Here is an 18,116-nt window from a genome sequence, read left to right on the forward strand (position 1 = left end):
TACAAATTCTGGGTCAACATGGGCTACATAGTGAGGCTTTTTCTCGAAAAAGAAAAGAAAAGAAATGAAAAGGAAGGGGAAGGGAGGACTGTTCTAATCATCAACACAACCAATAAAACAGACACTTTGTCTCAGTGAGGGCTGGAAAGATGGCTCAGTGGTCAAGAGCACTTGCTGCTTTTCAAGAGGACCAGAGTTCCGTTCCTAGCACCAACAAGTGGTTTACAGCCACCTATAACTATATCTCCAGGGGATCTGACAGCCCCTTCTGGCCTTTGCAGGCACCTGCACACGTGCACACACAGGCACATGCATATACATATCAATAAAAATAAAATCTTTGAGTCTAAAGAGATTGCTCAGCAATTAAGAGTACTTGATGCTCTCGAAGAGGACCCAGGTTCAGTTCCTATCACCTACATGATGGTTAACAACTATTCATTAACTCCAGTCCCAGAAGATTGAGTGCCCTCTTTTGGCCTCCACAGATACTGCACGTGTATACTGCACATACATGCAGGCCAAACACTCATACTCATAAAATAAAAATAAATTATATAGAAAGAGATGGATAAGTAGATGATAAATAGATGGGTAGGTGGGTGGGTGATGGATGGATGGCTGGATGGATGGATGGATGGATGGATGGATGGACAGAGATAATCATGGGGTACGTGTGCTTGCCACCAAGTCTGACAGCCTGAGATTAATCCCCAAAACTCAAATGGTGGAAGGAAATGGTCAACTCATGGAAGTTGTTCTCTGACCTACACACACACACACACACATGCAAGTTAATTAATTAAATGTAATTTTTAAAAATTTTTATACAGAAACTTTAACATGAATTCCTTCAATGGCTTCCTTCTAAGAAAGGCGAACTGCTCAGTTGTCTGTGACCTGAGCCCACTTGTGGTTTCAATGATGTTTCTTGACAAAAGCTGCCTCCCAGATGTGGAGACCATGTAGTTTCCCTTCTTGTTTCCTTTGCTTTGGGGTGTTTTTGCCCATCTCTCATCTAATTCTGTCTAACCCTTAATCTAGGTTATGTGATTCACTATGCAGAATACCTTACACATTTACTAAAGTTCTTATACCCTTGCAATCTTAATCTTATTGAAAATTCAGTGAAAGCTAGGGAACCCACACACAGTTACATGCATACCATTATCCACATTCAGACATATACACACACACGCACACACACACACATACCATCCCGATATAAAAATATGTCCAGTTGTTCATACATATCAAGTAGTCCATCTTAACCCCAGGTTAGAACCTTCCCATCAGAAGGAGTGCTCCCGCCTCTGCACTGGTACAGCATCAGTTGTAGGTCTAGAATCATCATCATGCTTCATTACGCTTGGCATATATTCTGTGTTCCAGTCTCAAAGTGATCATTAATTGATAAGTGTATGACTGTGTGTCCTCTGATATGTGTAGCACACATTCAGTCTATCCCACTAGATCATAAGCATGCAAAGGGCAGCACTCTTGCTTTGTATAAAGTCCATCTCCCCAGTCCCTATCACAATGCCTTGCGTGCATCAGCTTTGTTGATAGACAAGGGCATGGCACACCCCCATGTAATCCACATATGAATTGTGTCTACTGATTACTCTTGATTATAAAAAATTCTTCCATGTGAGCTGGAGACTTCATATTACTAAGCGCCACTCTTGACATTATTTCTCTTACTTTTGCATATTGACATGTCATCAAAGTTTAAATTCTTCCAACAGGATTTAAAATCCAACATTTCATTTATACAGTAGTCTTTCCCACAGCAAATTGGTTTGAATGAATGTAAACCATGTTGGAATTTGATTCTGACTTTATGAAACAAACTTAAAATTGTCAGAACAAAAGTAAATTACACTGTCCAATTTTATTCAGTTAACTGATTGTGGTGCTGGGATCAAACCCAGGGTCTTGTGCTTGCTAGCCAACTTCTCTACTACATAACTATATTCATATCCCCAAACTTAAAAGTTTTAATTTCACATTTTACTGTAAAACCTAGTAGCATTTGTGAGACATGAACAACACCAAAATTTGATTCTTTATAGGAAACCAAAAATACCCACGGAGTTTAAACATGCTGCTGTCTGCAAACAGAAGTCACACAGCTAACGATCATGTTACTTCTTTCTCCTAACCAAAAGGTTAACAGAATATAAAAATATTATTCAAATGGAATATAAGATTCTGTATTTTAAAGTAGGTTTTTAAAAAACTTATTTAAAGGCACTATTTAGGTTATTTCACCCACCACCAAAGTGCTGCCTTCCAAGACTGCTGTATCATTTTTAGGGTTAGGAAAAAATTTCTTTTTCCTTTGCTTATGTGAAATGGATATTGTGGCCTGCTGAATATTACAAGTTATGTTATTTTGCATAAAATTTTTGTGTTATTTTTACATAACATAAAATGTTACATTTGCATAAAATAATTTATGTAATTATTAGTTTTCAAAATTTTCAAACTGACCATCTTTCTATAGGAATATATTTCTTTGTCTCAAAGGCAATTTTATTCTTCTCTCATGCATCTATGATTAGTGGGGGAGCCCCTTTTACTTGAAGCATACCATTTCCAGCTACCACAAATAAGCTCATCATGTACTGCTGTTAAGACACAGCTTGGAAACTCTATTCAGACTTCAGGCCTTCAGCAGTATTCTCTTAGAGCGACCCAGATAGAGGGGCTCACAGAAGGGGTCAGAACTCAGATCCAGTAAGGGTAAATCAGTCCAGTAACAGCTAAATAATGCCAGCCTTTTTTAACCTCCATTTCTTTACACATACTCTCTATACTGTTGTTTCTGTGTAGAGCTGTCTAATGAGCTCTCCTTCCAGAGATAAGAATAATTGGCACTAGATAATCAGATATCATTAGGTTTTTATGGACATAGGGGGGGACATTGATTTTATTAATGTTATTGCACTGAGCAATTTCAAATGTGATTCTTTTATGGCTCTATACCTATGTCTAGCCTGCAGTAGTAGAGTTGGAAAAGATGGCGTCCATTTTTCCTTCCCAGTAAGCCAGGAAAGACCACAGAGAGTAAGAAAATACATTAAGATAAACTCAGAGGCCAAGTATAGTGGCGCACGCCTTTAATCCCAGCACTCGGGAGGCAGAGGCAGGTTGATCTACATAGCAAGCTCCAGGCCAGCTGGGGCTACAGCGAGACCCTGTCTCAAAAAGAAAAAAAAAAAGATAAAACTCAGAAAGTCTAAAAAATTTTCTTCTATGACAAGGTTTCTATAATTACTATTCTATACTAGATTTCAAATCCAGCTTAAACTGTGTGTGTGTGTGTGTGTATGTGTGTGTGTGTGTGTGTGTGTGTGTTTCTGGTCTATATGTGCACCCATGCAGAAACTGGGGACCATCCAATGTCTTATTCTAGCACTCTCTTCTTCATAACCTTGAAACAGCATCTCTCGCTGAACCTGAAGCTCACAGGCTAGACAGCCAGGATATTCCAGGGTTCCTTCTGTCTTGCCCACTAATACTGGGGTTATGGGTATGCACAGCTATGCCTAGCTTGACTTTTACATGGGTTCCAGGGATTTGAACTCAAGTCCTCATGCTGGCATAGCAAATGCTCTTACCCACTGAGCCATCTCCCCAGCCCAAAATTACTAAAATAAGTTCTGCTCACTTTTTTCTCAAATGATGAAATGGCAAAATCTCTTACTTTTCCATTCAAAAGTGCAATTTGTGTTCTGGAGTCACTGAAAAGTCCACGTGTCTTCAGAGATCACAACATCCCAATTTCTAAAGCACAGTAGTGAAGGTAGAAATTAGAGTATTTTTCAAAAAATGTATTGACAATTCCCCTCCTCAAAAAGTCTGAGTAACTAACACAGAGAACTTAGAGTGTATAAAGCAAGATTGCCATTTTATACCTTCATATTAGAGGCATTTTAATCTTTCTAAAGGACTCTGGGACTGTATTTATAAACCTTGTTCCTGTCCAGACTCTTTGTGCCAAGACCAAAGCTGCCAGATAATACTTTTAAAATTAAATTATTTTCCAATTACTACAAATGTAGACTGCTGTCAAATCTATAATCCCACTTTACACTATGGAGAAGGAGGAAATAAATGCCTTCTCTAATGTGCTTGCTCTTCGAAATGATGATGTTGTAAGTGATAATCGGAAACAAAAGCTTCAAACTTCCCAAAATTATGCTTTTTGTTACCTCCATATTATGAACAAGACAGGTAGTGTTCCCCAGAAGGGCATGACGATCAAGTGATAGGGCCAGGTGAGCTTGTGTTTACCTGAGCTGAAAGACAGCAAGTTGACTTTGACACTCTCACTGATGTTTTCTGTAAAAACACAGTCCACCCCTCTCTCTCTTCTTCCTTCCTGCAGAAACAGCATGAGAGAGTGAGGGAGCAAATGGAAGTGGTGAGCGCTTCTCTGAGCGGGTCTGCAGACTCTTTGGGGACACCTCGCCTGACTCTTGAGGAGCTTGATGATATAATAAAGGTAAGCACACACCTGAGTTGTTCAGGATTATCTTCATGCCAACTTGGAATAGCAGCTCAGTGTCAGAATAATCCAGTTCAATTCAAATGACTGAGTTAGCAGGGATTCTAAACTAAGATCAGGTGATGGGGATTTCTGATTTCTTTTACTACATGGTGGCTACCAGCCACACTTGACTACTTAAATAGAAATTACTTAAAATTAAGTAAAATTAAATATTTGACTCTTCAGTTGAATTAGCCACATTTCAAGTCCTCATGAGTTATACATTTGGCTTTCAGCTACTATATTTGATGGTACAGGTATGGTCACAGTAAATTCTACTGAAACTGCTGATATAGGTCCATCCTAGCCTCTACACCTAGAAAGTTGTACATTTAACGAACTAAATCATCCATTCAATAAATGGGCTAATGAACTGAATAGATAGTTCTCAAAAGAAGAAACACAAATGACCAATAAATACTTGAAAAAGTGTTCAAAATCCTTAGCTATCAGGGAAAGGCAAATTAAAATTGCTTTGAGATTCCATCTCTCAGGCCAGTCAAAATGGCTATCATCAAGAAAGCAATTGTTGCTAAAAGTGATGGTGTACACCTTTAATCCCAGCACTCAAGAGGCAGAAGTAGGCAGAGCTTTGTGAGAGCAAGGCCAGCCTGGTCTACATAGTGACTTCCAAGCCACCCAGGGCTATAGGGAGACCCTGTCTCATAAATAAAAACAAAAAGAAAGAAAAAAAAGATAGAAGGAAAGATGGAAAGGAGGAACGGAAGGAAGGAAGGAAGGAAGGAAGGAAGGAAGGAAGGAAGGAAGGAAGGAAGGAAGGAGGAAACAAAACAGAATAAATGCTGGCAAGGTTATAAGGAAAGATGAACCCTTTTATTCACTGTCAGTGGGAGTTGGGAGTGTAAATTTGTGCAACCATTATGAAAAATCAGTATGCTACTCAAAAACAAAAATAGAACTACCTGATGACCCAGCTGTAGCATTCTTGGGTACATAACTGAAGGACTCTAAGACAACATATCACAGGGATCTTTGCTCATCCACGTTTATTGCTGCACTATTCACAGTAGACAGGAAATGAAGTCAACTAAATGTCCATCAATAGATGAATAGATAAAGTGTGGTATGTATAAACAGTGAAATTGTAGCTATAAAGAAAAATGAAATTGTGACATTTTCAAAAAGATGAATGGAACTGAAAATCATGTTAAATGAAGTGAGCCAGACTCAGAAAGAAATACTACAGGTTTTTCTCTTATAGATGGCACCTAGATTTAAAATTATATATGTGTGTGGATATATGTGTGTGTGCATTTATATACATATTTCATAAAATTAGAAAGGGGATCATGAGAGGAAAGGAAGAGATCTTAAAGGAGGGAGAAAATAGTGAAGGCAATGGAATTCATATAAGAAAGTAGAAGGGAAGACTATCTGAGGGAAGAAAGGGATCCAGCAGAGGGAGACAGGGTCACAGAGGAGGGCAGTGACAGAGAACAATAAATAAGAACAAAGTACAATGATGTATCTTATGAAAGGAGCCCATTACTTTGCATGCTAATCTAAAAAAAATTTTTTTTTAATTCAACATTAAACTAATAAGAAGCTATGCTCACCGGGAGTGGTGGCTCTCGCCTTTAATCCCAGCACTTGGGAGGCAGAGGCAGGTGGATCTCTGTGAGTTCAAGGACAGCCTGGTCTACATAGTGAGTTCCAGGCAGCTGGGGCTACAGGGAGACCCTGTCTCAAAAAGACCCCCCCCCAAAAAAAAAAGCCACACTCTTAAAATAGAAAATTGCCAATAAAATACAGTGGATCAAGTTGCCATGTAAGCACTCAACTCGTGTTGTTATTTTACCTTTGGAAGGATATCAGATTAAAGTTATCTAACCACTACCTCATTCTTTGACTACTTAAGTCCCAAGTTCCTGCCATCTTCTCTAATCCAGTGGTATCAAAATCCATATGGCTATGCCCACCAACTCTGACCGCCAGCTTTCTTAACTTCCCTCCAATCTTTTCCTCTGGCCCACCTCTGTTGTCCCTCCTAATACCACACCTGAATAGCTGAACATGACTTGTAAGAAATTCATACATCACTGGAAAATTAGAAACAAACAGCTCCCCTCATCTCTCCTTCACTGTACCAGCCACCTGTCCCTGTATCTACACTTTTGCTCGTCCTCTTTTTTAAGTGTCCCTCCCCCTGTACTCTGAATCCCATCCTTCCTTACCCTGAGAAAATGGTTGCAGGACTTCCCTCCTTCAGTCTGCTTTACCATCCACTTCTCAAACTGAATTGAATCCTTATTTTCAATGCATAACTTACTCTAGAATTTTAAACACAAAAAAGAAAACCACCTGTATTAGTCACTTTTCTATTGCTGTGATAAAACACTGACCAAGGCAACTTATAGAAGGAAGAGTCTATTTGGCTTACAATTCCAGAGGGATTAGAGTCCATAATGGCAGAGAGGCATGGCAGCAGGAGGTGGTGGAACAGAAAATCAGCGGATCATCACATCATCAGGCAGGCACAAGCCTCTTAAGCAGAGGCTTAAGAACTCTCAAAGCCCACCCCAGTGACCTGCTTCCTCTGGCATGGCCACATCTCCCAAAACCTCCCAAAACAGCACCACCAACTGGAGACAAAATATGCAAATACTTGGAGCCTATGGGGACATTTTCATTCAAACCACCACACCACCCTTTGAAAACAATACTGTTGATGAAAAGCTTAAAGGCCCTCTGACCTTCACCCCATTACTCTGTTCAGCTTCATAGCCAAATGTCTTGAGTCAATTGCTCTTTCTGCCTCCTAGCCCCCCTCTGTCTACTGAACTCAACCCACTCGGCTTCAGATCTCCCAGCCCCCCTTTAACACTATTCTCTACATCCTCTGTGTGATAAATATTTTAGACAGCAGACCACATATTGCCACTGTCCTTTGTCCTTTGTTATCACTGAACAACCTTTGAAAAAATGTGAATATATTCTTAGCTCAGGATTATGTAAAAACAAGCTCTATGAACCTGGTACTGGGCTGTGCTGGTCTCTGGAGAATGGTGGCTTGGTGTTTGGTGTGAAGTCCTTTTTTCCAGCTGTATCTCTCCTAGTTGACCTCATTGGGTCTGATGGCTTTAAAGAAAGGTACACAAATGATTCCATAGTTTATATTTCCAGATCTGACCCCTCTGTTGAGCTCCAAACCTTTATAGACAAATGCCTACTGGACATTGCCAAGTCAGAAAGTGGTGGAGTGTGTCACAAAATCAGAATTTCATCTACCTCATGATAAGCACATCAAACCACATATTTTGAATAAAGGCTGCTCCATTCCATCCTCTCCCATCTCAGTAATGGTGCAACCCAGCTGTTCAAAGCCAAACTGCCAAGTCGTTCCTCAATTCCTTCTGGTCATTGCTATTTTATTAAGACTTTTTGGCCCTCTATCCAAAATAAACCCTGGTTTCTGGCTCCCTCCTCATCTCTACTGTTGCTCTCTAGTTCTAATCAGCTTATCTCCAGTGTGCACTACCACGAAAACCTCCTAACTGATGCAGTTGCCTCTACTGTTGGCCCTCCAAATGCATTCCTTATGCATTAGCAAAAACATCCTTTTAAAACAGTCAGACTATGTTATTTCTCCTCTACTGACAATGTGAGCATCATACTCATTCTGCCATGATCCATGAGGTCCTATGACCTGGCTCCCACCCACCTCTCCAGCCTCATGTCTTGCTGTCTTCCTCGCTTACCACACAACAGCCCAAACTCTCATTTTCCAATATACCATACTGGGAGCTGGAGAGATGGCTCAGCGGTTAAGATCACTGCCTACACTGGCTGCTCTTGCAGAGGACCCAGGTTGAATTCCCAGCACCCACATGGCAACTAACAACCATTGGTAGCTCCAGTTCCAGGGGAATCCGACACCCTCTTCTTATTTTTGTGGGCATTGCATGACACAGGTGCACTTAAACGCATGTGGGCAATACACTCACATAAAATAAAAATAATAAATAAAATATTCAAATATACCATACTTATTCTTCCCTCAGGACCTTTGTACCTGCTGTCCCCAGATTGTTAAATGACTGGTACCGTGACTGTTTAATCCAAGTGGGTCCTTTATCTTCAGTCACTCTCCACCCCATCCCACCTGTTATACTTTATTAAAAATAGCTTCTACTTTCTAAAATTAGCTTGCCCACTTCTTGATCGCTGTTGATTATCTGTGCTTTCCCACTAGACTACAGCCCTGGAAAGCAGTGACTGTGTTTATGTCTTCTGTCTTGGGACTCTCCAACACGGAGTAGGCACACAGAGGATACTTGCTAAAGAACAAGACGATAACAAATAAAGGGACAATATCCAGGATGCTTTTTCTTTCATATAGAATGAAAAATGTTTTTCAAAATATAATTTCCCCAAGTGACCAACCAAATGGTTAAAAGCTTATTATAACCTCTAAAAACTAAATCTTATGTGTTAGAAACTGTGATCCAATCTAGAAATGAAAAAATAATTCAAACTCAGTTCTTGCCTTCTAATAAGTGAAATAACCATGTACAATGATTACAGTAATGTGCAGATGAATAATAGAAACCTCTGGAAACACTGGCTCACCCAGGGGAAGTTAGAAATGACTGCATAATGGAAGTAATACTTGAGCGGAATTTGGAAGCATAAGTAGACATTTTCCAAGTATATCCCATTGAGAAGAAGAAAGAAAATTTATTCCAGACAGGGAAAACATTATGTGGAAAGGTTACGAGTGGCCACAGACATGTCCAGCACTAACACAGCCACTTAGACAAGACTGGACAGTGAGATCCAGTGGAGAGAAATGATTATATCAGCAGGGAAGGAAAACCTAGCCCTTGGGTTTATTCTTGCAAATCATCACTTTTGCTGCAAGATGATGGAAGCAGATAAAAAGCCTTAAAGTCTCAGCTCAAAGAGAACTATCGATTACTCTCTGTCAAACCTTCTCAGTCCATTTCTCCCCTGAGTAGTGTGAGGAGGAAGATCTACCTGATGGATAAATTTGGGGAGAGTTAGCTGTTCAGGCCCTGCTCAAGTCTGCCCTCTTCTCCTTAGAGAAAGCTGCTGGCAGAAGCCTGTTTCCTTGTGTTCCTTCACAAGAATAGTTCTGGAGGCAGAAGCTCTCCTGGGGATCACATTCTCACCTGTCTAGGTGGATGTCACTGTACTTCTTAGACTGAGCGCAGTTACCATTTGGCTGAGGCAGTAAGACATGCTTTAAACTCAGCAGCATCTGAAATAAAATGGCATGATTGGTCTCCATAATTACTGCTTTTTGCCCAACTTGGTTAGAACTTGGGTGCTGGCAAGGAGGGCTCCTTATTGGTAGATGCCCTAGAGAGATTTTGCTATAAAGGGAATAGAAAGTAGTACAGTAATTAGATGTACAGATAATGAAAGCTTTTTATTAGTTCTCCATTTAGAAAGGAAATGGATCATGTCTAAATAATAAGGAAGCAATCAGGGGGAATGGGATGAAGATACAAGATGCATAGGTAAATCTTTTATAGTATTTTGGGCCTGAAATTTAATGAATTTTACGGTAAGAAGAAAAATGTTTCATTTTTCTTGTTATCTGAGGAAACTGTTTTGCTTCTCTAAACTCAAGTCACTTATTTTTTTTCTTTAGAATGCATCAGGAATTTATGCAGAAATAGATGGAGCCAAAAATGAGCTACAAGGAAAACTATCCAATCTAAGTAACCTCAGTCATGATTTAGTCCAAGAAGCTACTGACCACGCATACAACCTTCAACAAGAAGCTGAAGAGCTGAGCAGGTGACATTGAGTTTTAGAACTACAAACATCTACACCACCTGAACTGAATAAGACATTTGCATTCAATTCCATGCCAGAGTTACTAGGATACGGTGTTAGCAAGTAGATTAAGGTTGGGTTTGCTTGGTTGCTAATTTGTTAGTTGTTTCCTCTAAAAGCCAATCATTTTTTGCAACTGCTTTTGGGAGGCAGGTTTTTAATTAAAAAAAAAAAAGTCTTTGGCATTAGAAACTTGTGCTCTAGGTAAGGGTGCAAGTGGAGTCTGTTCCACAATTAATAAGGTGACTGGGGCAGTAAATCACATCCTTTCCCAAGGTCTGATTCTACCATCATCACCTGCTTATTTCAGAGAAAGCATTTATTTCCCATACCCAAGTAATTGAAGTAAAGCTGGCTGGGAGTTAGCAGTATAACTGACTTCTGGGAAACTCAACTTTCTTCAGGCCCAACAGGAAATGTTGAATTTCAACACCTGTTAAGAGAAAATCAATTGACAATTTTCCTTGTAGCACTACAATGGAGTCACACACTCTTTGGACACTCAATTAATGTTAATTGAAATGTACTGAAAGATTGGAATTGAATTCATGACCCTGAAATAGGTAAATAATGAGATAATTGTAGATAAAGACTACCAATCTGGCAGCTAGAAACAAGCACCTGTAAAGGTCAGGCGTAAAGAACCAAGATTAACTTCTGTTCCAAACACACGTCACCTTTTAACTCCTGTTCAACAAAAGTTTCAAACGCCTTTCCAGATTGGGGAGGAGTAATAAAAGATGGGAAGAAAGAGGGAGAGGGAGGGGGAAGAAGAGGCAGAGAGACAGAGAGAAGGAAATCTTGGTGTACAAGATGTTATAGTACTGGTGTGTTATAGTATATCCAGTTTTGTGTCATACCTCTAGGAAATGTGCTTTTAATGGAAGCAATAAAATGGATTTAGATAAAATGTGAGGTTTGTGGACATCACGTGTTGGTTGATCATTAGTTTTGAGCTGTCCTCTGGCTCTCATCATTCCTCCATCATTACAGTAGTCCCTTCCCACTGACGGTCAGTGCCCACAGCAGTTGTCTCTAAGTGTCTTCCTGCAGTGGTGATCCATCAAGGCTCCATGGATGCTACATTTTACTTGCACCACAATCATGAATTTCAATCACCCTGATGGCATGTTGTGTTTAGAATGTTTCTGACTGAACCTACTCATAGAATCGTTCAAATTTATAGATCTGTCTCCCCCAAAATGTGTAGACTGAAGATTCTTTAACATATGCCTGGTGTACACAATGATTTTCATGTTGTGCACAAAGACATAAAGAACTTTCAGTTCTAAAGCACTTTTTAAATTTTTTAAGGTTTATTTTTATTTTTTTTATTTGTGTGTGTGTGTGTCTGTGTGTCTGTGTGTGTGTATGCACATGAGTACAGGTGCCTATGGAGGCTTCCAGAAGAGTGCATCAGATCCCCTGGAGCAAGAATTATAGGCAGTTGTGTGCCACCCTATGTGGATGCAGAGAACCAAACTCAGATCCTCTAGAAGAATAGCTCTTAACCACTGAGCCATCTCTCCAACCCCTTGAAAGCACTTTTTCACAACGTTGACATAATACTTGTTTGTGCCTACAGCCAGGTACAGAAGGCTTTGTTCCTGGCTCTTCAGTATTTCTACCATTCTAATTAACAGAATCTTAAAACATTAATATTTTAATATGACCTTTAATTTTTTTATCTCCTTCTTTAGGGGGTGGATTTTTTTTTTTTTTTGAGACAATGTCTCATGTAGCCCATGCTGGTCTCCAACTTGCTTTTTGTCCAAGGATACCTTGAACTTCTGATCCTCCTGCACCTCTCTCCCAAGGACTGGGATTGCAGGTGTCTGCTACTGCACTCTTGTTTTATGTGGCCCCAGGGATTGAACCCAGCACTTTGTGCACACTATGTCACTCTTTTAATTTTATTTTTGGTCTCTTGGACAAGGTCTTGGGGTCTTACTATGTAGACTTGCTTTTTGTCCAAGGATACCTTGAACTTCTGATCCTCCTGCACCTCTCTCCCAAGGACTGGGATTGCAGGTGTCTGCTACTGCACTCTTGTTTTATGTGGCCCCAGGGATTGAACCCAGCACTTTGTGCACACTATGTCACTCTTTTAATTTTATTTTTGGTCTCTTGGACAAGGTCTTGGGGTCTTACTATGTAGCCTAAACTGGCTTAGAACTCACTACATAACCCAGGCTGACCTCAAACTCATGGTAGTCCATCTGCTTCTGCCTCCTGAGTGCTGGCAGGTATAATATCCCTTTTCTTTTACAACTTTTGTTTTTGCCTACATTCTTCAGAGTTTACTCTCAGAACCTTTTCTAAGAAGGGAGTCATGGGGAGGAGAAAGTAGAGAACATTTGGATTGGAATCACCTCCTCCAAACAAATCGACATGGCAATTTTTGTGGGCCACAGGCACTCTTGCTAGGACTAATCTCTTTCTCCAAAACATTAATAACTGTTTCATGACTACAATAGTATGAAGACTAAAATAATCATTTTATTATCCTCATTTAAAAATATTCTAATGAAGTGTTTTTGTGGATCCCGGCTGTATCCAACGAACAAGTCAGTCCTGCTACTAGGACAGGATGATTGCAGTGCTGGACAGAAAGAAGAAGCTGAGGAAATAGAGAGGAAGTCACTCAACCCATAGTCACACTGGGCCTGGGCCAGACAGAAGAGGCTGAGAAGCGTGGGTGTTTGAAAGAAAAGAGTCGCGCGTGGGGTCTTGTAGTCTGAGCACAGAACATCTAGTGCGAGTGATAAAATGATACCAGTCATCAGTGTTTGGAACTGAGAGAAAAATAAGGAGCTGCTGGTGTTGAGATAAATAAAACACAAAGGATTTAGGGTGAGCCTTGGAAGTAAGAGTTTGCATGAAGGCAATTTAGAAGTATTTGTCGATGAAATAAATTATGTGGACTACACAGTTTGCAGTTCCTATTCAGGAAGTAGTCCTGAAGTTGAGTGGACGCTCGGTGCAGGATGTAAGAACTTACATATCTCATCCTTGTTATGCCTCATATGAACCCTTAGAAGGCATGCTTATTTGCCCCTGTGTGCGACAGCTCCCAGTATGTGAAGGGTACTCAATAAATGTTCCATGAACATTCCCCAGGCTAGGAAGACACAAAGCCAAGAACATGGTATCTAGGAGCAGAGGTGAAACTAGGCCAGGTTAGGGCTGTTTGAGGAATAAAACAAACCTTAGCAAACCAACATGTGGCCTGGCTAGCTTAGCACATTGTCTCGGAGCCTCGCTTCTAGTATGAAGGGAGAATAATGCTGACTGGGTAAAGAGAAGTGGGGAAGACTACGACTTCAGGCCTTAAACAAACTCGCGCAGGAAGAGGAGCAAAGGGCTGTTTTTAAAATTGCCATTCTCATTTTCAACAGCTGCTGCCTGGCAACAGCTGTCATGGAGCCCCAGTGGGATGATGCCCTGGGGGCAGCATAGGAAGAGGCATGCAAGCATGATGTACCCCCAGGCAGGGTGACTCAGGAAAACCTTCCAAGACAGGTGGCTTCATAGCCCGGAAGAGGTGGTGTCTGTGATCCCAGAAGTATCCAAATCAAATCTAAAATGATCCCATTTTCTAAGGAAATAAGGATAAACAACAAATTCATCTGTTAACAGGAATTTGCACAGTTCCGACATGAACGGACTAGTACAGAAGGCTTTGGATGCATCAAATGTCTATGAAAATATTGCCAATTACGTCATCGAAGCCAATGAAACAGCAGAATTTGCTTTGAACATCACTGACCGGATTTATGATGTGAGTGTTCCTTCTTCTTAGAATTTATATATTTATGTATTTGTGTGTGTTGTCTCTTCCCTCTTTGCTTTCTTCTCTCTCTATTTTTTAGCAGACTCTGTTCTTTTTCTCATTCATGTCATTGTCCCTTGCTCTTATTCACCACTGTGCTCCATCATCCCTCCTCCCCCACTCGATGGTCCTCTTCCTCCCTCTAAATAGTCCCCTTCTGCTTTGATGGTGTATGTATATATGTATGCATGTATGTATGTATGTATGTACATGCATGTATGTATGCATGTATGTATATATGCATATATGTGTGTATGTATGTATGATTTTGTTTTCTAATGCCATTCCTTGACCATCCACTACAAAATAAAAATGTTAGAAAAGTCGGGGGAACTATTTTGTACCATGCAGTTTTGGGTTTGCAAGTTTCTCAAGATTTGCTGTACTCTAATTAGCAAATGTTAGTTTCTTTGGAGAGTTTTGTTTGTTGGTTTTTGATTTTTGTTTGTTTGTTTTGTTGCCAAAGCCCCTCGAGGAAACAATTTGAGACTAGTTTCTGCTAACAGAGAAGATGTCTTAGGCATGCATTTATATGTTTAACTCAAAATTATTTATCCAGTGGCTTTTTTGTGACAAGTGCTTCGTTGGAGCCTTGATCAAAGTGCTATTCTAGGTTTACTGACCTTTTCCTGGAAAAAAAATTATTTTGAAAATGCCAAAGGCACTGTTTCCTTCTCTCTCCATTTGACCTTCTTTTCTGAGCTGTGAAAATGACACTGCATGAATTCTGTGGGGTGTTTAAGCAGATAAATGGAATCACTTGATTTCTAAAGCCGTGAAAAGCTGACACTCCTGCTTCCTTCTTACCCTCTCTGCCCACTTGCTTTGTAGGCTGTGAGTGGGATCGATACCCAGATCATTTACCATAAGGATGAAAGTGACAACCTTCTCAATCAAGCCAGAGAACTACAAGCAAAGGCAGATTCCAGTAAATACCCCTTGCCCCTCTTCCTTCTGATTTATAGCAACTGCCTTCCTTTCATAAATCTAGATGGGGATTTTTGAAATCTAGGCTTAAAGAGTAAATAATATTCTGAATAATACATCAATAGCTCAGAAGCAAGTCACAGAACAGCAGATTTAATATTTCAAAGTAAATTTTTGAAAAACAGCTTCCATGTGGTAAACATATATTTATATGGAAACATATATTTAGCCAACATATGATGAAAATCTTTTCTAATCAAATGAGTGGTTAATAGAAGCATCATAATAACAATGTTCAAGGAGGTAAGACCATAAAATATACAGAATGGTAAAACTATGTTGCACAGAATTTAGTTTTCTTTGAACAATTCGGGAAGCCCTTTACATTTCTTACTGTGAAGGGAATGATTGCCCTGGTGAGAACTGTTGAGGATGACTGGATGCCACAAGCCATCTGGTTGTTTCCACTTCTTGTAGCTTGTGTTTTGCAGTTGATGGCTGTGAGGACAAGCCTAATAACTGGATGGAAAGAAGCGTTTCCCAAGGCCACGCATACCAGCTACTAAAGCAAGCACATCCAAGAACAAGATAGGGAAGGGGGGAAGTGAAGCTACTGTAGTCCATTTTAAATTGCAGCAGTTACTCTTAAAACAACTGAATGGCCCATGCCTTTAATCCCACCACTGGGAGGGAGAGGCGGGTGGATTTCTGTGAGATCCCGTCCAGCCTGGTCTACATAATGAGTTCCAGGCCAGCTGGGGCTACAGGGAGACCCTGTCTGAAGGGTGGTCCATGCCTTTAATCCCAGCACTTGGGAGACAGGGGCAGGCAGACCTCTGTGAGTTCAAGGCCAGCCAAGTCTTCATAGTGAGTTCCAGGCCAGGTGCAGCTACAGGAAGACCCTATCTCAAAAAAAAAAAAAAAAAAGGGTCAAAAGAAAACAAAACAAAAAAAACAAAATAACTGAGTGGATTAAGAATTTCATTGAATTGTTCCTCATTGCTGAGTTCCTGGACTCATTCCTAAGGATATTTGAGCACTGACTAATGAGTTAGAAATTCATTGTCTAGGTTAACATCTATTAACTAAAATCAAGTCCATTTTAAAACTGAAAACTTCATGAAATTTTATCAAAGCAATTAATCTGAAGTCAACAATGCATTTTTTAATTCTTTCGTTGTCCTCTTTTGAAAGGAAAAAAGATGCTATATAGAGATTGAACACACTTTGATTTTCATATTCCGAATGCTAATTACCACAAAGCAACTGTTAAATTATGCTTTCTAGGTTAACAAAGGTAATTAAAATGCTATTAAGTTTCTCTGTCCTAATTCATCATATAATTCTAATTAATTTTTTTATATAATTTTAATTCTGAGTATACTTTCTAGAAAGTAATCAGAATAGTAATGGTAAAGAATTAGAATGCTAGCAGCAAAATATTTTTAAAGACATATGTTACCATATCTATTGCCGCGAGCCGGGACTCTGTCCAGCAGAGTCCAGGAAAGACGACACAGACACCAAGGTGAGGTTCAAGCTTCTGTTTCTCTTTCTCCTTTATTCTCTCTTATTCTCTCTCATGTTCTCTTCACTATGATGCTGGCTCTCTATGATGCTGGTCTCTTATGATGCTGTGTCCTTATGATGCTGTGTCCTCACTATTACACACTTCAGCTCTTTATATAGCGTATTCCAACAGCCCTCCCCCCAGCCGGTATCAATCAGGGCTACACACGTGCAGCGGCCAGGCAGAGTGTAGCTCATAGGCATGTAGCAAGATCACCAGGCTGGCAGCACCTGTTTGGCCTCTCCATACTTTGGAGTAAGCAAGCGGGAATCACGAGCCTTGGCAATCAGCCAAGAGTTGGAGTAAACAGCACGAGGTTTGGCAGCCAGCCAGGGCGCCATCTGGCTGACTCAGCTGTGCTCGCTTCCCACAATCTATATAATGCTTTTCTGTGTGGTAAGGATTACCATGTGTGGGTTCTTATGACACAGTTACAAAAATTCTCCTTGATGATTCATAACATGTCTTCTCAGTCCTATCATTGAGTCGTTGAACCTCTTGAAAACAACCCTCCTATCTAGAAAAGACATCTCTTCGGAGTCCATATTTTATGTCTACTAAAGCTCTCTGCATCAGTTTCTTTGAATATTTTGCAGATCTGGTCACATATTTCATCATCATTTTTTGGTTAGATTCTTTCCCTTGTATAAGAGACAAGGGAAAGGGATTAGGGCACAGGACCCTAAACTTGATAGGACTCCCTCCCTTAGGCAGTAGCCATGTTTTTAATATAAACATGAGTGATCATCTACTGAGTTACATCAAACTTTCAGATGACTCCTTCTTATTTCCAAGTGTCTTTTTGTAGTAAGTAGAGTTTATTCCCAGCTTTCTTCCCTTTTCATTGTCTATAACAAAGAGCCAACTATCGGTACTAAACTCAAGAATCTGCGATTTAACAAAATCTACTGAAAAGAACAGCTTCCAACAAGAAACACTTTTAATGACACGTTTCTTTTTTATAATATCCAGGACAAAATAGATTCTCCCCTCATTTTTATCAAGAGTTCCAAATACCGAGTTAAATAAAGCAATGTTTCATGTAGTCACAGACCCAAAAGCAAGAGCTAAAAGCATTTTTATATGACCATGTCTGGAAAACGGACACTTCAAAAAGGACAGGCGGTTTAATACAACTAAAATGTGTAGGTAAGTCACAGTTGGAATTCTTGGAAATTCTCAGAATCCTGGAGGAAATAAGCGCTTGTTCCCTTTTTACATTGTACTTGGTGACACTGTACTTGGTGACTGCACTACCTCATTTGTATTTGTAATACACCACAATAAACAAAACACTCAAAAAATGTAAGAAGGGCCTATGGGAGGGTGAATATTTGTAAGCCCTCTGGAGAGAAGCAAAGGATAATGAGAAGTGAGGCAATTGCTTTGCTGTTTCTCAAGAA

The 18,116-nt window shown here is 40.0% G+C and overlaps 1 protein-coding gene across 2 annotated transcripts in view; it reads left to right on the forward strand.

Moving 5' to 3' along the window:
- Positions 1-18,116, forward strand: part of Lama4 (laminin subunit alpha 4) — a 162,751-nt gene that overhangs the window by 86,339 nt on the left and 58,296 nt on the right. For both annotated transcript variants that reach the window (XM_008852394.3, XM_017803011.2), the window contains exons 13-16: positions 4,397-4,513; positions 10,197-10,345; positions 14,024-14,165; positions 15,048-15,144. In XM_008852394.3, the coding sequence (XP_008850616.1) occupies positions 4,397-4,513; positions 10,197-10,345; positions 14,024-14,165; positions 15,048-15,144 (505 nt within the window). The remainder of the gene's footprint in view (positions 1-4,396; positions 4,514-10,196; positions 10,346-14,023; positions 14,166-15,047; positions 15,145-18,116) is intronic.

This window comes from Nannospalax galili, unplaced genomic scaffold (genome assembly GCF_000622305.1).
Source record: "Nannospalax galili isolate Female #2095 unplaced genomic scaffold, S.galili_v1.0 scaffold646, whole genome shotgun sequence".
Taxonomy (NCBI): domain Eukaryota; kingdom Metazoa; phylum Chordata; class Mammalia; order Rodentia; family Spalacidae; genus Nannospalax; species Nannospalax galili.